At 44.5% G+C, this 18689-nt stretch overlaps 1 protein-coding gene across 1 annotated transcript in view; it reads left to right on the forward strand.

Annotated features, from left to right (window-relative positions):
• The window catches only part of LOC311119175 (2-phosphoxylose phosphatase 1-like), a 32362-nt gene extending 14078 nt beyond the window's left edge, over positions 1-18284 (forward strand). The window contains exons 2-4 of the mRNA XM_084193914.1: positions 9327-9453; positions 16060-16199; positions 16314-18284. Of these exons, the coding sequence (XP_084050040.1) occupies positions 9327-9453; positions 16060-16199; positions 16314-17371 (1325 nt within the window). The 3' untranslated portion in view covers positions 17372-18284. The remainder of the gene's footprint in view (positions 1-9326; positions 9454-16059; positions 16200-16313) is intronic.
• Positions 18285-18689: the final 405 nt, after the last annotated feature.

An 18689-nucleotide genomic window follows, 5' to 3' on the forward strand; every position in this document is an offset into this window, starting at 1 on the left:
GATAGAGAGGATAAAGGTCATGGTTAGAGGATAGAGAGGATAAAGGTCATGGTTAGTTAGAGGATAGAGAGGATAAAGGTCATGGTTAGTTAGAGGATAGAGAGGATAAAGGGTCATGGTTAGTTAGAGGATAGAGAGGATAAAGGGTCATGGTTAGTTAGAGGAGAGAGAGGATGAAGGGTCATGGTTAGAGGAGAGAGAGGATAAAGGGTCATGGTTAGTTAGAGGATAGAGAGGATAAAGGGTCATGGTTAGTTAGAGGAGAGAGAGGATAAAGGGTCATGGTTAGTTAGAGGAGAGAGAGGATAAAGGGTCATGGTTAGAGGATAGAGAGGATAAAGGGTCATGGTTAGAGGAGAGAGAGGATAAAGGGTCATGGTTAGAGGATAGAGAGGATAAAGGGTCATGGTTAGTTAGAGGAGAGAGAGGATAAAGAGTCATGGTTAGTTAGAGGAGAGAGAGGATAAAGGGTCATGGTTAGAGGAGAGAGAGGATAAAGGGTCATGGTTAGAGGAGAGAGAGGATAAAGGGTCATGGTTAGAGGATAGAGAGGATAAAGGGTCATGGTTAGTTAGAGGAGAGAGAGGATAAAGAGTCATGGTTAGTTAGAGGAGAGAGAGGATAAAGGGTCATGGTTAGAGGATAGAGAGGATAAAGGGTCATGGTTAGTTAGAGGAGAGAGAGGATAAAGGGTCATGGTTAGTTAGAGGAGAGAGCGGATAAAGGGTCATGGTTAGTTAGAGGAGAGAGAGGATAAAGGGTCATGGTTAGAGGATAGAGAGGATAAAGGGTCATGGTTAGTTAGAGGAGAGAGAGGATAAAGGGTCATGGTTAGTTAGAGGAGAGAGAGGATAAAGGGTCATGGTTAGAGGATAGAGAGGATAAAGAGTCATGGTTAGTTAGAGGAGAGAGAGGATAAAGGGTCATGGTTAGTTAGAGGAGAGAGAGGATAAAGGGTCATGGTTAGTTAGAGGAGAGAGAGGATAAAGGGTCATGGTTAGTTAGAGGATAGAGAGGATAAAGGGTCATGGTTAGTTAGAGGAGAGAGAGGATAAAGGGTCATGGTTAGAGGAGAGAGAGGATAAAGGGTCATGGTTAGTTAGAGGAGAGAGAGGATAAAGGGTCATGGTTAGTTAGAGGAGAGAGAGGATAAAGGGTCATGGTTAGTTAGAGGATAGAGAGGATAAAGGGTCATGGTTAGTTAGAGGAGAGAGAGGATAAAGAGTCATGGTTAGATGATAGAGAGGATAAAGGGTCATGGTTAGTTAGAGGAGAGAGAGGATAAAGGGTCATGGTTAGTTAGAGGAGAGAGAGGATAAAGGGTCATGGTTAGTTAGAGGAGAGAGAGGATAAAGGGTCATGGTTAGATGATAGAGAGGATAAAGGGTCATGGTTAGTTAGAGGAGAGAGAGGATAAAGGGTCATGGTTAGTTAGAGGATAGAGAGGATAAAGGGTCATGGTTAGTTAGAGGAGAGAGAGGATAAAGGGTCATGGTTAGTTAGAGGATAGAGAGGATAAAGGGTCATGGTTAGTTAGAGGAGAGAGAGGATAAAGGGTCATGGTTAGTTAGAGGAGAGAGAGGATAAAGAGTCATGGTTAGAGGAGAGAGAGGATAAAGGGTCATGGTTAGTTAGAGAAGAGAGAGGATAAAGGGTCATGGTTAGAGGATAGAGAGGATAAAGGGTCATGGTTAGTTAGAGGAGAGAGAGGATAAAGGGTCATGGTTAGTTAGAGGAGAGAGAGGATAAAGGGTCATGGTTAGTTAGAGGATAGAGAGGATAAAGGGTCATGGTTAGTTAGAGGAGAGAGAGGATAAAGGGTCATGGTTAGATGATAGAGAGGATAAAGGGTCATGGTTAGTTAGAGGAGAGAGAGGATAAAGAGTCATGGTTAGTTAGAGGAGAGAGAGGATAAAGGGTAATGGTTAGTTAGAGGAGAGAGAGGATAAAGGGTCATGGTTAGTTAGAGGATAGAGAGGATAAAGGGTCATGGTTAGAGGAGAGAGAGGATAAAGGGTCATGGTTAGTTAGAGGAGAGAGAAGATAAAGGGTCATGGTTAGTTAGAGGATAGAGAGGATGAAGGGTCATGGTTAGTTAGAGGAGAGAGAGGATAAAGGGTCATGGTTAGTTAGAGGATAGAGAGGATAAAGGTCATGGTTAGAGGATAGAGAGGATAAAGGTCATGGTTAGTTAGAGGATAGAGAGGATAAAGGTCATGGTTAGTTAGAGGATAGAGAGGATAAAGGGTCATGGTTAGTTAGAGGATAGAGAGGATAAAGGGTCATGGTTAGTTAGAGGAGAGAGAGGATGAAGGGTCATGGTTAGAGGAGAGAGAGGATAAAGGGTCATGGTTAGTTAGAGGATAGAGAGGATAAAGGGTCATGGTTAGTTAGAGGAGAGAGAGGATAAAGGGTCATGGTTAGTTAGAGGAGAGAGAGGATAAAGGGTCATGGTTAGAGGATAGAGAGGATAAAGGGTCATGGTTAGAGGAGAGAGAGGATAAAGGGTCATGGTTAGAGGATAGAGAGGATAAAGGGTCATGGTTAGTTAGAGGAGAGAGAGGATAAAGAGTCATGGTTAGTTAGAGGAGAGAGAGGATAAAGGGTCATGGTTAGAGGAGAGAGAGGATAAAGGGTCATGGGTTAGTTAGAGGAGAGAGAGGATAAAGGGTCATGGTTAGTTAGAGGATAGAGAGGATAAAGGGTCATGGTTAGAGGATAGAGAGGATAAAGGGTCATGGTTAGAGGAGAGAGAGGATAAAGGGTCATGGTTAGTTAGAGGAGAGAGAGGATAAAGGGTCATGGTTAGTTAGAGGATAGAGAGGATAAAGGGTCATGGTTAGTTAGAGGAGAGAGAGGATAAAGGGTCATGGTTAGAGGAGAGAGAGGATAAAGGGTCATGGTTAGTTAGAGGAGAGAGAGGATAAAGGGTCATGGTTAGAGGATAGAGAGGATAAAGGGTCATGGTTAGAGGAGAGAGAGGATAAAGGGTCATGGTTAGTTAGAGGAGAGAGAGGATAAAGGGTCATGGTTAGTTAGAGGAGAGAGAGGATAAAGGGTCATGGTTAGAGGAGAGAGAGGATAAAGGGTCATGGTTAGTTAGAGGAGAGAGAGGATAAAGGGTCATGGTTAGTTAGAGGAGAGAGAGGATAAAGGGTCATGGTTAGAGGAGAGAGAGGATAAAGGGTCATGGTTAGAGGAGAGAGAGGATAAAGGGTCATGGTTAGTTAGAGGAGAGAGAGGATAAAGGGTCATGGTTAGTTAGAGGAGAGAGAGGATAAAGGGTCATGGTTAGTTAGAGGAGAGAGAGGATAAAGGGTCATGGTTAGAGGATAGAGAGGATAAAGGGTCATGGTTAGTTAGAGGAGAGAGAGGATAAAGGGTCATGGTTAGTTAGAGGAGAGAGAGGATAAAGGGTCATGGTTAGAGGATAGAGAGGATAAAGCGTCATGGTTAGTTAGAGGAGAGAGAGGATAAAGGGTCATGGTTAGTTAGAGGAGAGAGAGGATAAAGGGTCATGGTTAGAGGATAGAGAGGATAAAGGGTCATGGTTAGAGGATAAAGGGTCATGGTTAGTTAGAGGAGAGAGAGGATAAAGGGTCATGGTTAGTTAGAGGAGAGAGAGGATAAAGGGTCATGGTTAGTTAGAGGAGAGAGAGGATAAAGGGTCATGGTTAGAGGAGATAGAGGATAAAGGTCATGGTTAGAGGAGAGAGAGGATAAAGGGTCATGGTTAGTTAGACGAGAGAGAGGATAAAGGGTCATGGTTAGTTAGAGGATAGAGAGGAAAAAGAGTCATAGTTAGTTAGAGGAGAGAGAGGATAAAGGGTCATGGTTAGTTAGAGGAGAGAGAGGATAAAGGGTCATGGTTAGAGGATAGAGAGGATAAAGGTCATGGTTAGTTAGAGGATAGAGAGGATAAAGGGTCATGGTTAGAGGATAGAGAGGATAAAGGTCATGGTTAGTTAGAGGAGAGAGAGGATAAAGGGTCATGGTTAGAGGATAGAGAGGATAAAGGTCATGGTTAGTTAGAGGAGAGAGAGGATAAAGGGTCATGGTTAGTTAGAGGAGAGAGAGGATAAAGGGTCATGGTTAGAGGAGAGAGAGGATAAAGAGTCATGGTTAGTTAGAGGAGAGAGAGGATAAAGAGTCATGGTTAGTTAGAGGAGAGAGAGGATAAAGGGTCATGGTTAGTTAGAGGATAGAGAGGAAAAAGAGTCATAGTTAGTTAGAGGAGAGAGAGGATAAAGGGTCATGGTTAGTTAGAGGAGAGAGAGGATAAAGGGTCATGGTTAGAGGATAGAGAGGATAAAGGTCATGGTTAGTTAGAGGATAGAGAGGATAAAGGGTCATGGTTAGAGGATAGAGAGGATAAAGGTCATGGTTAGTTAGAGGAGAGAGAGGATAAAGGGTCATGGTTAGAGGATAGAGAGGATAAAGGTCATGGTTAGTTAGAGGAGAGAGAGGATAAAGGGTCATGGTTAGTTAGAGGAGAGAGAGGATAAAGGGTCATGGTTAGAGGAGAGAGAGGATAAAGAGTCATGGTTAGTTAGAGGAGAGAGAGGATAAAGAGTCATGGTTAGTTAGAGGAGAGAGAGGATAAAGGGTCATGGGTTAGTTAGAGGATAGAGAGGATAAAGAGTCATGGTTAGTTAGAGGATAGAGAGGATAAAGGGTCATGGGTTAGTTAGAGGATAGAGAGGATAAAGGGTCATGGTTAGTTAGAGGAGAGAGAGGATAAAGAGTCATGGTTAGTTAGAGGAGAGAGAGGATAAAGGGTCATGGGTTAGTTAGAGGATAGAGAGGATAAAGGGTCATGGTTAGTTAGAGGAGAGAGAGGATAAAGGGTCATGGGTTAGTTAGAGGAGAGAGAGGATAAAGGGTCATGGTTAGTTAGAGGAGAGAGAGGATAAAGGGTCATGGTTAGATGATAGAGAGGATAAAGGGTCAAGGTTAGTTAGAGGATAGAGAGGATAAAGGGTCATGGGTTAGTTAGAGGATAGAGAGGATAAAGGGTCATGGTTAGTTAGAGGAGAGAGAGGATAAAGGGTCATGGTTAGTTAGAGGAGAGAGAGGATAAAGAGTCATGGTTAGTTAGAGGAGAGAGAGGATAAAGGGTCATGGTTAGAGGATAGAGAGGATAAAGGGTCATGGTTAGTTAGAGGAGAGAGAGGATAAAGGGTCATGGTTAGAGGATAGAGAGGATAAAGGGTCATGGTTAGATGATAGAGAGGATAAAGGTCATGGTTAGTTAGAGGATAGAGAGGATAAAGGGTCATGGTTAGAGGATAGAGAGGATAAAGGGTCATGGTTAGAGGATAGAGAGGATAAAGGGTCATGGTTAGATGATAGAGAGGATAAAGGTCATGGTTAGTTAGAGGAGAGAGAGGATAAAGGGTCATGGTTAGTTAGAGAAGAGAGAGGATAAAGGGTTATGGTTAGAGGATAGAGAGGATAAAGGGTCATGGTTAGTTAGAGGAGAGAGAGGATAAAGGGTCATGGTTAGTTAGAGGAGAGAGAGGATAAAGGGTCATGGTTAGTTAGAGGATAGAGAGGATAAAGGGTCATGGTTAGTTAGAGGAGAGAGAGGATAAAGGGTCATGGTTAGATGATAGAGAGGATAAAGGGTCATGGTTAGTTAGAGGAGAGAGAGGATAAAGGGTCATGGTTAGTTAGAGGAGAGAGAGGATAAAGGGTAATGGTTAGTTAGAGGAGAGAGAGGATAAAGGGTCATGGTTAGTTAGAGGATAGAGAGGATAAAGGGTCATGGTTAGAGGAGAGAGAGGATAAAGGGTCATGGTTAGTTAGAGGAGAGAGAAGATAAAGGGTCATGGTTAGTTAGAGGATAGAGAGGATGAAGGGTCATGGTTAGTTAGAGGAGAGAGAGGATAAAGGGTCATGGTTAGTTAGAGGATAGAGAGGATAAAGGTCATGGTTAGAGGATAGAGAGGATAAAGGTCATGGTTAGTTAGAGGATAGAGAGGATAAAGGTCATGGTTAGTTAGAGGATAGAGAGGATAAAGGGTCATGGTTAGTTAGAGGATAGAGAGGATAAAGGGTCATGGTTAGTTAGAGGAGAGAGAGGATAAAGGGTCATGGTTAGAGGAGAGAGAGGATAAAGGGTCATGGTTAGTTAGAGGATAGAGAGGATAAAGGGTCATGGTTAGTTAGAGGAGAGAGAGGATAAAGGGTCATGGTTAGTTAGAGGAGAGAGAGGATAAAGGGTCATGGTTAGAGGATAGAGAGGATAAAGGGTCATGGTTAGAGGAGAGAGAGGATAAAGGGTCATGGTTAGAGGATAGAGAGGATAAAGGGTCATGGTTAGTTAGAGGAGAGAGAGGATAAAGAGTCATGGTTAGTTAGAGGAGAGAGAGGATAAAGGGTCATGGTTAGAGGAGAGAGAGGATAAAGGGTCATGGGTTAGTTAGAGGAGAGAGAGGATAAAGGGTCATGGTTAGTTAGAGGATAGAGAGGATAAAGGGTCATGGTTAGAGGATAGAGAGGATAAAGGGTCATGGTTAGAGGAGAGAGAGGATAAAGGGTCATGGTTAGTTAGAGGAGAGAGAGGATAAAGGGTCATGGTTAGTTAGAGGAGAGAGAGGATAAAGGGTTATGGTTAGTTAGAGGATAGAGAGGATAAAGGGTCATGGTTAGTTAGAGGAGAGAGAGGATAAAGGGTCATGGTTAGAGGAGAGAGAGGATAAAGGGTCATGGTTAGTTAGAGGAGAGAGAGGATAAAGGGTCATGGTTAGAGGATAGAGAGGATAAAGGGTCATGGTTAGAGGAGAGAGAGGATAAAGGGTCATGGTTAGTTAGAGGAGAGAGAGGATAAAGGGTCATGGTTAGTTAGAGGAGAGAGAGGATAAAGGGTCATGGTTAGAGGAGAGAGAGGATAAAGGGTCATGGTTAGTTAGAGGAGAGAGAGGATAAAGGGTCATGGTTAGTTAGAGGAGAGAGAGGATAAAGGGTCATGGTTAGAGGAGAGAGAGGATAAAGGGTCATGGTTAGAGGAGAGAGAGGATAAAGGGTCATGGTTAGTTAGAGGAGAGAGAGGATAAACGGTCATGGTTAGTTAGAGGAGAGAGAGGATAAAGGGTCATGGTTAGTTAGAGGAGAGAGAGGATAAAGGGTCATGGTTAGAGGATAGAGAGGATAAAGGGTCATGGTTAGTTAGAGGAGAGAGAGGATAAAGGGTCATGGTTAGTTAGAGGAGAGAGAGGATAAAGGGTCATGGTTAGAGGATAGAGAGGATAAAGCGTCATGGTTAGTTAGAGGAGAGAGAGGATAAAGGGTCATGGTTAGTTAGAGGAGAGAGAGGATAAAGGGTCATGGTTAGAGGATAGAGAGGATAAAGGGTCATGGTTAGTTAGAGGAGAGAGAGGATAAAGGGTCATGGTTAGTTAGAGGAGAGAGAGGATAAAGGGTCATGGTTAGAGGATAGAGAGGATAAAGGGTCATGGTTAGAGGATAAAGGGTCATGGTTAGTTAGAGGAGAGAGAGGATAAAGGGTCATGGTTAGTTAGAGGAGAGAGAGGATAAAGGGTCATGGTTAGTTAGAGGAGAGAGAGGATAAAGGGTCATGGTTAGAGGAGAGAGAGGATAAAGGTCATGGTTAGAGGAGAGAGAGGATAAAGGGTCATGGTTAGTTAGACGAGAGAGAGGATAAAGGGTCATGGTTAGTTAGAGGATAGAGAGGATAAAGGGTCATGGTTAGTTAGAGGAGAGAGAGGATAAAGGGTCATGGTTAGTTAGAGGAGAGAGAGGATAAAGGGTCATGGTTAGAGGATAGAGAGGATAAAGGTCATGGTTAGTTAGAGGATAGAGAGGATAAAGGGTCATGGTTAGAGGATAGAGAGGATAAAGGTCATGGTTAGTTAGAGGAGAGAGAGGATAAAGGGTCATGGTTAGAGGATAGAGAGGATAAAGGTCATGGTTAGTTAGAGGAGAGAGAGGATAAAGGGTCATGGTTAGAGGATAGAGAGGATAAAGGTCATGGTTAGTTAGAGGAGAGAGAGGATAAAGGGTCATGGTTAGTTAGAGGAGAGAGAGGATAAAGGGTCATGGTTAGAGGAGAGAGAGGATAAAGAGTCATGGTTAGTTAGAGGAGAGAGAGGATAAAGAGTCATGGTTAGTTAGAGGAGAGAGAGGATAAAGAGTCATGGGTTAGTTAGAGGATAGAGAGGATAAAGAGTCATGGTTAGTTAGAGGATAGAGAGGATAAAGGGTCATGGGTTAGTTAGAGGATAGAGAGGATAAAGGGTCATGGTTAGTTAGAGGAGAGAGAGGATAAAGGGTCATGGTTAGTTAGAGGAGAGAGAGGATAAAGGGTCATGGGTTAGTTAGAGGATAGAGAGGATAAAGGGTCATGGTTAGTTAGAGGAGAGAGAGGATAAAGGGTCATGGTTAGTTAGAGGAGAGAGAGGATAAAGGGTCATGGGTTAGTTAGAGGATAGAGAGGATAAAGGGTCATGGTTAGTTAGAGGAGAGAGAGGATAAAGGGTCATGGTTAGTTAGAGGAGAGAGAGGATAAAGAGTCATGGTTAGTTAGAGGAGAGAGAGGATAAAGGGTCATGGTTAGAGGATAGAGAGGATAAAGGGTCATGGTTAGTTAGAGGAGAGAGAGGATAAAGGGTCATGGTTAGAGGATAGAGAGGATAAAGGGTCATGGTTAGATGATAGAGAGGATAAAGGTCATGGTTAGTTAGAGGATAGAGAGGATAAAGGGTCATGGTTAGAGGATAGAGAGGATAAAGGGTCATGGTGAAAATGTTTTTATCGAAACCAAAATCGAAAACCGTGATTATTTTTAAATAATTGAACCGAAACCAAACCGACCTCAAAAAGCACTAATCGCTTAGCACTATTAGCCGCTGTGGTCTCGAAAAACATCTGACTGCTGGAACGGTTTGCCTCTCAGTCAGTCAGTCAGTCAGTCAGTTGGCACAGTACTAAAGTCTTTATTCAAACCATGCACTCTCACAGACTCAAGACAGCAACACTTCAGATGTATCAATAAGGATTGGAGTCACTTGTATAACATACTTCAAAGTTATCTGTAAACCACTTCCTCTGATGTTGTGCTGGTGTAATACACCAAGAATGAGGCAAGAATGTTGTTTATTATAAATTATCACTATCATAACTATGATGGTGATGATGATGATTATGATTATGATGGTGATGATTATGATGGGCCCCGTGTAGCTCAGTTGGTAGAGCATGGCGCTTGCAACGCCAGGGTTGTGTGTTCGATCATGATTATGATGGTGATGATGACAATGATGGGGATGGTGATGATAAATGTGCATGTTCCTCTCCCCTCCCAGGACACAGCCCTGTGGACTACATGCTGCTGTCTGTCCAGGTGATGATTCGCCATGGCGACCGTTACCCCCTTTACGCCATCCCCAAAACGAAGCGGCCTGCCATCGACTGCACCCTGTTCCCAAAGAGGTGAGAGCAACGCCCACTGACTGAACATCCAACCAAACCAAGGGAATGATGATGCAACAGATAGTCTTTAGTCTCCCATTATTCATTATTCATTCATTAAAGGACTTCTGTTAAATAAAGATGGCCTCCTGAATTAACTGGAGTCTCTACTGTAAATGTTAGGTATTCACTCCAGCTCCACAGCTTCCATTAGATCATTAGACCATTAGACCATTAGATCATTAGATCATTAGATCATTAGACCATTAGATCATTAGATCACTAGATCATTAGATCATTAGACAATTAGATCACTAGATCACTAGATCACTAGACCATTAGACCATTAGATCACTAGATCACTAGATCACTAGACCATTAGATCATTAGATCATTAGACCATTAAATCATTAGACCATTAGATCATTAAATCATTAAATCATTAGACCATTAAATCATTAGACCATTAAATCATTAGATCGTTAGACCATTAGATCATTAGACCATTAGACCATTAGATCATTGCACATCATCTTCTGCACATCTATCATTCCAGTGTTAATACGAAATTGTAATTATTCTGCACTATGGCCTATTTATTGCCTTACCTCCATAACTTACTACATTTGCACACACTGTATATAGATGTTCTATTGTGTTATTGACTGTACGTTTTGTTTATCCCATATGTAACTCTGTGTTGTTGTTTTTATCGAGCTGCTTTGCTTTATCTTGGCCAGGTCGCAGTTGTAAATGAGAACTTGTTCTCAACTGGTTTACCTGGTTAAATAAAGGTGAAATATTTATTTTTTGTTTTTTGTTTTGATCATTAGACCATTAGATCATTAGATTAGATCAAATGCAGTTTTGACTGCATCCAGAAAATTATACCACTTTGTCTTTTGAAGAGTTTCTGGTTAGCATATCAGTGAAACGCTTAAGCAATAATTGCTATGAAGAAGAGGGGAATGTGAGAAGGGAAAATGAGCTGTTGTTGTTAGTGGAAGTGATTAGCTGTGTGATTTGGAGCTACTAGATGCTCAGTCTGACTGTGATAGATGTAGTGCTCTCTGGGGTTAGAGCTGAGATGTCTGCTATGGAATTATCTGGAGTTTCAGGGAGGTGCATGTCCTGCCTGGGGCCACAGGTTCACTTTCGCTGGCACCTAGGAGCATCAGAGTGATCAGACTACACGTTTTGAGCTCTAACAAAATTGTGACTATTTTAACTGTCCAACTCTCCATTTGACTTTCATCTGTCTCATTTTCTCCCACTTGTCTTCCCTCCATCTCTTTGTCTCTCTCTGGTAGACTGTGTCATGCTTGTCACTGTCTTCCCTCCATCTCTGTCTCTCTCTGGTAGACTGTGTCATGCTTGTCACTGTCTTTCCTCCATCTCGTTGTCTCTCTCTGGTAGACTGTGTCATGCTTGTCACTGTCTTCCCTCCATCTCTGTCTCTCTCTGGTAGACTGTGTCATGCTTGTCACTGTCTTCCCTCCATCTCTGTCTCTCTCTGGTAGACTGTGTCATGCTTGTCACTGTCTTCCCTCCATCTCTGTCTCTCTCTGGTAGACTGTGTCATGCTTGTCACTGTCTTCCCTCCATCTCTTTGTCTCTCTCTGGTAGACTGTGTCATGCTTGTCACTGTCTTCCCTCCATCTCTGTCTCTCTCTGGTAGACTGTGTCATGCTTGTCACTGTCTTCCCTCCATCTCTGTCTCTCTCTGGTAGACTGTGTCATGCTTGTCACTGTCTTCCCTCCATCTCTTTGTCTCTCTCTGGTAGACTGTGTCATGCTTGTCACTGTCTTCCCTCCATCTTGTTGTCTCTCTCTGGTAGACTGTGTCATGCTTGTCACTGTCTTCCCTCCATCTCTGTCTCTCTCTGGTAGACTGTGTCATGCTTGTCACTGTCTTCCCTCCATCTCTGTCTCTCTCTGGTAGACTGTGTCATGCTTGTCACTGTCTTCCCTCCATCTCTTTGTCTCTCTCTGGTAGACTGTGTCATGCTTGTCACTGTCTTCCCTCCATCTCGTTGTCTCTCTCTGGTAGACTGTGTCATGCTTGTCACTGTCTTCCCTCCATCTCGTTGTCTCTCTCTGGTAGACTGTGTCATGCTTGTCACTGTCTTCCCTCCATCTCTGTCTCTCTCTGGTAGACTGTGTCATGCTTGTCACTGTCTTCCCTCCATCTCTGTCTCTCTCTGGTAGACTGTGTCATGCTTGTCACTGTCTTCCTTCCATCTCTGTCTCTCTCTGGTAGACTGTGTCATGCTTGTCACTGTCTTCCCTCCATCTCTGTCTCTCTCTGGTAGACTGTGTCATGCTTGTCACTGTCTTCCCTCCATCTCTGTCTCTCTCTGGTAGACTGTGTCATGCTTGTCACTGTCTTCCCTCCATCTCGTTGTCTCTCTCTGGTAGACTGTGTCATGCTTGTCACTGTCTTCCCTCCATCTCTGTCTCTCTCTGGTAGACTGTGTCATGCTTGTCACTGTCTTCCCTCCATCTCTGTCTCTCTCTGGTAGACTGTGTCATGCTTGTCACTGTCTTCCCTCCATCTCTGTCTCTCTCTGGTAGACTGTGTCATGCTTGTCACTGTCTTCCCTCCATCTCTGTCTCTCTCTGGTAGACTGTGTCATGCTTGTCACTGTCTTCCCTCCATCTCGTTGTCTCTCTCTGGTAGACTGTGTCATGCTTGTCACTGTCTTCCCTCCATCTCTTTGTCTCTCTCTGGTAGACTGTGTCATGCTTGTCACTGTCTTCCCTCCATCTTGTTGTCTCTCTCTGGTAGACTGTGTCATGCTTGTCACTGTCTTCCCTCCATCTCTGTCTCTCTCTGGTAGACTGTGTCATGCTTGTCACTGTCTTCCCTCCATCTCTGTCTCTCTCTGGTAGACTGTGTCATGCTTGTCACTGTGGTGTTGTGATTTATGTGTTTGGTTTACTACTACTGTTCTGCTGCTACTCTCTGGTGCAGATGGATGCGCGCACACACACACAGACACACATACACACACACACACACACACACACACACACACACACACACACACACACACACACAGCTATGTCTTACTATACTTGTGAGGACTTTTGGAGACTAACAATTGATTCCCATTCAAAATCCTATTTCCCATAACCGTAACCTAACCTTAACCCCTAAACATAACCCTAACTCCTAACCCTTACCCTAAACTTAACCACTAACACCTAACCTTAAATCTAACCCTAAGCCTAAAATAGCCTTTTTACAAGTGACGACCGGCAAAATGTCCTCACGTTTCCACATTTTAGTTGGTTTACTATTCTTGTTAGGACTTCTGGTACTCACAAGTATAGTCAAATGTGTATACACACACACGAATGCAACCACACACACACGGTTTTGCTGCCTCTGTTATCTAACTTGATTTGAAAAACACAATTTTCCATGCTGCTGTGAAGAAGCAATACTGTCACTGTCAGAAATACTCCCCACTGAGAAATGACTTAGCATACACACACATTTGATATTTGATATCCTCTCTCTCTTTCATGTTATCATCTTCCCATATCCTTTTCTCTCTCTGTGTATAACTGTATCTTATTCTGTGTTCACCCCCCCTCTCATCCACCTGTCATCCTGTCTGTCATCCCACTGTTCACCCCCCCTCTCATCCACCTGTCATCCTGTCTGTCATCCCACTGTTCACCCCCCCCCTCTCATCCACCTGTCATCCTGTCTGTCATCCCACTGTTCACCCCCCCCTCTCATCCACCTGTCATCCTGTCTGTCATCCCACTGTTCACCCCTCCTCTCATCCACCTGTCATCCTGTCTGTCATCCCACTGCATCCCACTGCTCTGTCTCTCATCATCCAGATGACAGTTTCTGATAAGATATTATTTATAGAAAGGGAAGTCATTGCTGTGGCTCTTTCTGCACATTCTCAAAAGTAAAGATCAGGGCAGGAAGAGCTCTTTCAGACCTGGCTTCCCTCAGTCAGAAGTGTGTGTGAAAAGAGTGTGTGTGTGAGAGAGGTTGTGTGTGAGGGCACTTGGGTTCTGTCTACTTTGATTGGCACAACAGAGTGATCCCCGGTGACTTGCATAACCTTGGATCTTGACATGTTATTCTGAACATATGGCCGATAAATTCCTCCCCAATCCTCTTTTTGGGATATCTTGGTCTCTGGCCATTTGCAAAATTCAACATGGGCATTTCATTCTGAGCTGATGGGTCTTGCAGAGGAAGAGTCAGTAATCGGAGTAATCTGTGGCCACTGGGCCTGGCCTTCACACAGAGCTGAGAGGACTGGTGAATATGTCTGCTATGAAGCCAAACCTTGGCTAGAAGATAATTACACATCTTCACTAATGTGTGGCATGTCATAAGAAGGCATAACCCAAACCACATGAGGTTGGTGGCACCTTTAATTGGGGAGGACGGGCTTGTGGTAATGGCTGGAGCGGAATCAGTGGAATGGTATCAAATACATCAAACACAAGGTTTCCAGGTGTTTGATGCCATTCCATTTGTTCCGTTCCGGCCATTATAATGAGTCGTTCTCCCCTCCTCAGCAGCCTCCTGTGACCCAAACCCACATGAGCGCTCAGGCATTCTGAGTTTGTGTCTGTACTCTCTCTCTCTCTCTCTCTCTCTCTCTCTCTCTCTCTCTGTCTCTGTCTCTGTCTCTCTCTCTCTCTGTCTCTCTCTCTCTGTCTCTCTCTCTCTCTCTCTCTCTCTCTCTCTCTCTCTCTCTCTCTCTCTCTCTCTCTCTCTCTCTCTCTCTCTCTCTCTCTCTCTCTCTGTCTCTGTCTCTCTCTCTCTGTGTGTGGTGTGACTGGACCAGTATTCAATGCCATCTGGCTCTCAGCACCGACATTCCACTCCAAGTCAGAGCTGAAAAGAGCGAGGGAGAGAGGGAGGAGAGAGAGAGAAACAGAGAGATGCAAGGCAACACAGCAGAGAGAGTGGGAAGGATCCACGGAGAGAAAACAGGAGTGTGAGACATAGAGAGAGAGAAACGGAGAGAGTGAGGGATGAAGAGAGACTTGGGGAGGTTGAGATGTGAACCTCCTGAGAGAGGAGCTTAGTTTTGCTGGAGCTGCAATAGATGCAGCAGACGTGTGTATGAGCAAGCTGTGTTGCCTCTGGGGTGTGTGTGGATTATGTGTGTGCTTGGGAGAGAGAGATTTACATTTATGAAAGTCCTATTTATAAAGGTCTACAATCTGGGTCTGTTTTTATTTTGGCCAGTGTGTAATTATGGGGATCTATTCTGCACTAGCATATGTTATAGGCGGGATCCTAGGGGACAGTTGGAGTGTGTGTCTGTGTGTGTGCGTGTAATTCCCCATAGCTGGCACTAGCATGCCGAGTTGACCCACTGTCTCTGTCTGTGGTCTCTCCAGCTGGAAACTATTCCCCCTCTTTAGCCTGCCTTTCTCTCCTCTCTCCTCTCTCTCGCGCTCTCTCTCTCTCTCTCTCTCTCTCTCTCTCTCTCTCTCTCTCTCTCTCTCTCTCTCTCTCTCTCTCTCTCTCTCTCTCTCTCTCTCTCTCTCTCTCTCTCGCTCTCACTCGCTCTTTCTCTTTGTCTCTCTCTCTGTCTCTCTCTCTCTCTTTCTCTTTGTCTCTCTCTCTTTGTCTCTCTTTCTCTTTATCTCTCTCTTTCTCTCTCTCCCTTTCCTGCTCTGTCTTGCTTGACAATTCAAAGGGATTTGGCAACCATTGAGAAAGATATTTAGTGAGCAAGGCAATAGAATAGAAGAATGTTAAATCAAACACCAGCATAGTGCATGGTCCTTTAGTTAGAGACTGGAGCTGCCTGACTAACGTTAGTTAGAGACTGGAGCTGCCTGACAAACGTTAGTTAGAGACTGGAGCTGCCTGACAAACGTTAGTTAGAGACTGGAGCTGCCTGGCAAACGTGATTTGATGATGTAATACTATTCTGTGGTGGAAGGCACAGCTTTACGGTCAATGTTTCAACCAATCATGACAAACCTAGTAAAATCTGAGACTAATGATAGGATGTGATGTGGTTTTGGATGACGTCTCAGAACTGGATCGCTATGGAAACCAGAGTGCCACTGTGTGTGTGTGTGTGTGTTCGTGTATGTGTGTGTGTGTGCGTGCTCGTGTGTACCGTAGAGCCCCTGCCATCCCATAAATAATCTTTAATCTGTAGCGCTGTGGTGCGGTTGAGCTGCAGCTCCCAGATTTGATGTATTAAACTGTAATCCTTAATCATCTCTAATCGTTTAGATCTTTGACTGATCATCCCCTGCCCTGACAGTACACTGACCTCACTGTGAGGTAAAGATGATGCTCTTGTCTCTGTAGCCAAGTCTCTGCTGATTGTGTCTATATAGCCCTCACACATTGAACTAGGCTCAGTCGTTGTGTTAGACAGCCCCCTGGTGGTAGAGACATCACAGTACAAGGCTGCATGCAACTTTAACTATAGTTTTCATCCTATATGAACGGTTGTTTCCTTCCACATGGCACATATTCATCATGTCACTTAAACCCACTCTCTCTCTCTTTCTTTCTTTCTTTCTTTCTTTCTTTCTTTCTTTCTTTCTTTCTTTCTTTCTTTCTTTCTTTCTTTCTTTCTTTCTTTCTTTCTTCTCTCTCCCACCTTCCAGGAAGCCCTCCCACCCCCAGCTCAAATCCTTCATTGGTCACATGGCCCAGGGGGGGCGTGGCCAATGGGAGGGGACTCTCAGCTCATTGCCTCGCCTCCCTAACCACAACGCCTGTGAGATGGGCGAGCTCACTCAGACAGGTAACCAACCAATAAATCACATTAAAGATGTGTAATGAACCAACAAATCGCATTCCAGACGGGCTGGGTTTAGATCTGAAATGTGCAACCAATCTCTGTCTTTCCCCTGTTCAGGTGTGGTGCAGCACTTACGCAATGGCCAGCTCCTTCGCCAAGCCTACAAGCGCCACAAACTCCTCCCGCCCGATTGGTCGACCAAGCAGGTGTGGGTGGAGACTACGGGCAGGAGCCGCACCCTCCAGAGCGGGATGGCTCTTCTGTATGGGTTCCTGCCAGACTTTGACTGGAGCCGTCTGACAGTCCACCACCAGTGGAGCACGTTGTTCTGTGGCTCAGCCTGTGACTGTCCTGCTAGGAACCGCTATCTGGAGGAGGAGCAGAGGAGACAGTACCGCCTTAGAGTGGCAGACACTGAACTGGAGAGGACCTACGCAGACATGGCCCGTACGCTAGGTCTGCCCCCGCGCCAGCTCAGAGCTGCCAACCCTATAGACTCTCTTCTGTGCCACCTGTGCCACGGCCTGTCCTTCCCCTGTGTGCCAGCAGGGAGTGCTATCGGCAGTGGGGGCTGTCTGACTCTGGCTCAGTTCGCTGTGATCCGCAGGCAGCAGTTAGAGGACGAGGTGGACAGGAGGAGGGTGGGGCTGTATCGCCGCTACGCCCTGCTCGCCACGCACCCCTACCTCAACCGCACCGCCAACAGGATGGAGCGCGTCGCCAAGGCCAACGCTCCAGGCCGAAAACCCCGCGCTGGAGGAGAGGAGGTGTTCACCCTGTCCTCGGCTCACGACGTCACCGTGGCGCCGTTACTAAGCGCCCTGGGCTTGGAGGAGGCATTGTTCCCGAGGTTTGCAGCGAGGGTTGTGTTTGAGTTGTGGAAGAGTCCGCCCGCAACGCAGGGACAACGTAAGGGGCAAGGGCAGGGCCAGGATAAGGCTGCTAGGGTGAAAGGGGAGAGGTCAAAGGGTGGTAACGGGGGGGACATGTTTGTGAGGGTTCTATACAATGGAGAGGACGTAACCTTCCATACCACCTTCTGTCGCTCACATGACCACCACGCCACACAGCCACTATGCCCCCTAGGTAACTTCCTGTCTTTCGTCAGGAAAGACATGTTCAGTGTCCTCAACGCCACGTCCTACCACGATGCCTGCTACCGACAGACAGGCTGACTGACAGAGGGATGGAGAGAGAAAAGGAGGAGAGGAAGGGAATCATTTAGCTGATTTTGGAATTTGTTAATAGCTCTTTTCCCACTTTGATGGTAGTGTCCTATTGCACTATTTTAATGTCTTAAAACTTTCACATTTTTGTAAAGTCACAAACATTCCTGGAAAGTATAGATACTGATCATACATATCATGCGCACAAACACACTGCAAAAATACATATTTTCACCAACAAATTCCTATACACAAACACATACTTCATGCCTTCTTGATCAGATGTCTTTGTCGATAAAGTTTGACTTCTAAACTGACAGCCTTGTGGTGTTGACAATCACACCCGGATACTGCAATTATTCACATTTGAACGTTGACCTTTCTACAATTTTTTAGTTTTTGAAATGTTTGTAAGGGAATTACATTTTGGGGTGGAAGTTAAGGGCACTCAGACACTTTATTCACACATTCCTGCATTCCAACTGGGAATGTTGAGATTCCGGTTTTTGCAAATTCCTGCATTGAAAGGGGAAAGTTGAAACTGGAAACACTAATGCTGAATTAGTTCATATAAAACTTAAAAACGGCCATTTATAATTTGTGTCACACCCTGACCTTGAGAGGTCTGTTGTCTTTAGTTGGTTTGGTCAGGGCGTGAGATTCTATGCTGGAGATTCTATGTTTGTGATCTAGGTAGTGTATTTCTATGTTTGGCCGGGGTGTGATTCCCAATCAGAGAGAGCTGTCGCTCGTTGTCTCTGATTGGGGATCATACTTAAGTAGCCTGTTTGCCTAACAGGGATTGTGGGATCGTGTTCTGTGTTAAGCTTGTATGTGTTTAGCCTGAGGACTTCACGTTACGTTGTTTCTTGTTTTGTTTAATGTTTATTTGATTTAATAAACATGTTTGCATACCACGCTGCACCTTGGTCTGACCCGTCTCTCAACGAACGTGACATTTGTCTTTATATTGTCTGACATTTTGATTAAAATGGTGTTGGAGACCAATAGAATTAGAGTCAGTTTTGCTGTACAATTAATTCATTTTAGTTTACTTCAAAAAAAATTGCTCAACTACATATTGCACTTCAGGCTGAAGTCGATTTCAATGTTAATAATTAAGTCATTCCAACAATTTACACTCAATGTTTACTCAATAATTAAAATATTCTGCACCTTAGTAAAGGCTAGTTGTTATGGTACTTAGATTCCACTGCTGCTGTAAGATGGTAATAACAGTTAATAAATATGTAATTAGTATTTGTACATTTTTCCACTTAATAAATATGTAATCAGTAATTGTACATTTTTCCACTTCATGAAGGCA

This window comes from Coregonus lavaretus (genome assembly GCF_964263955.1).
Source record: "Coregonus lavaretus genome assembly, contig: HAP1_SCAFFOLD_2083, whole genome shotgun sequence".
In the NCBI taxonomy this organism is placed as follows: domain Eukaryota; kingdom Metazoa; phylum Chordata; class Actinopteri; order Salmoniformes; family Salmonidae; genus Coregonus; species Coregonus lavaretus.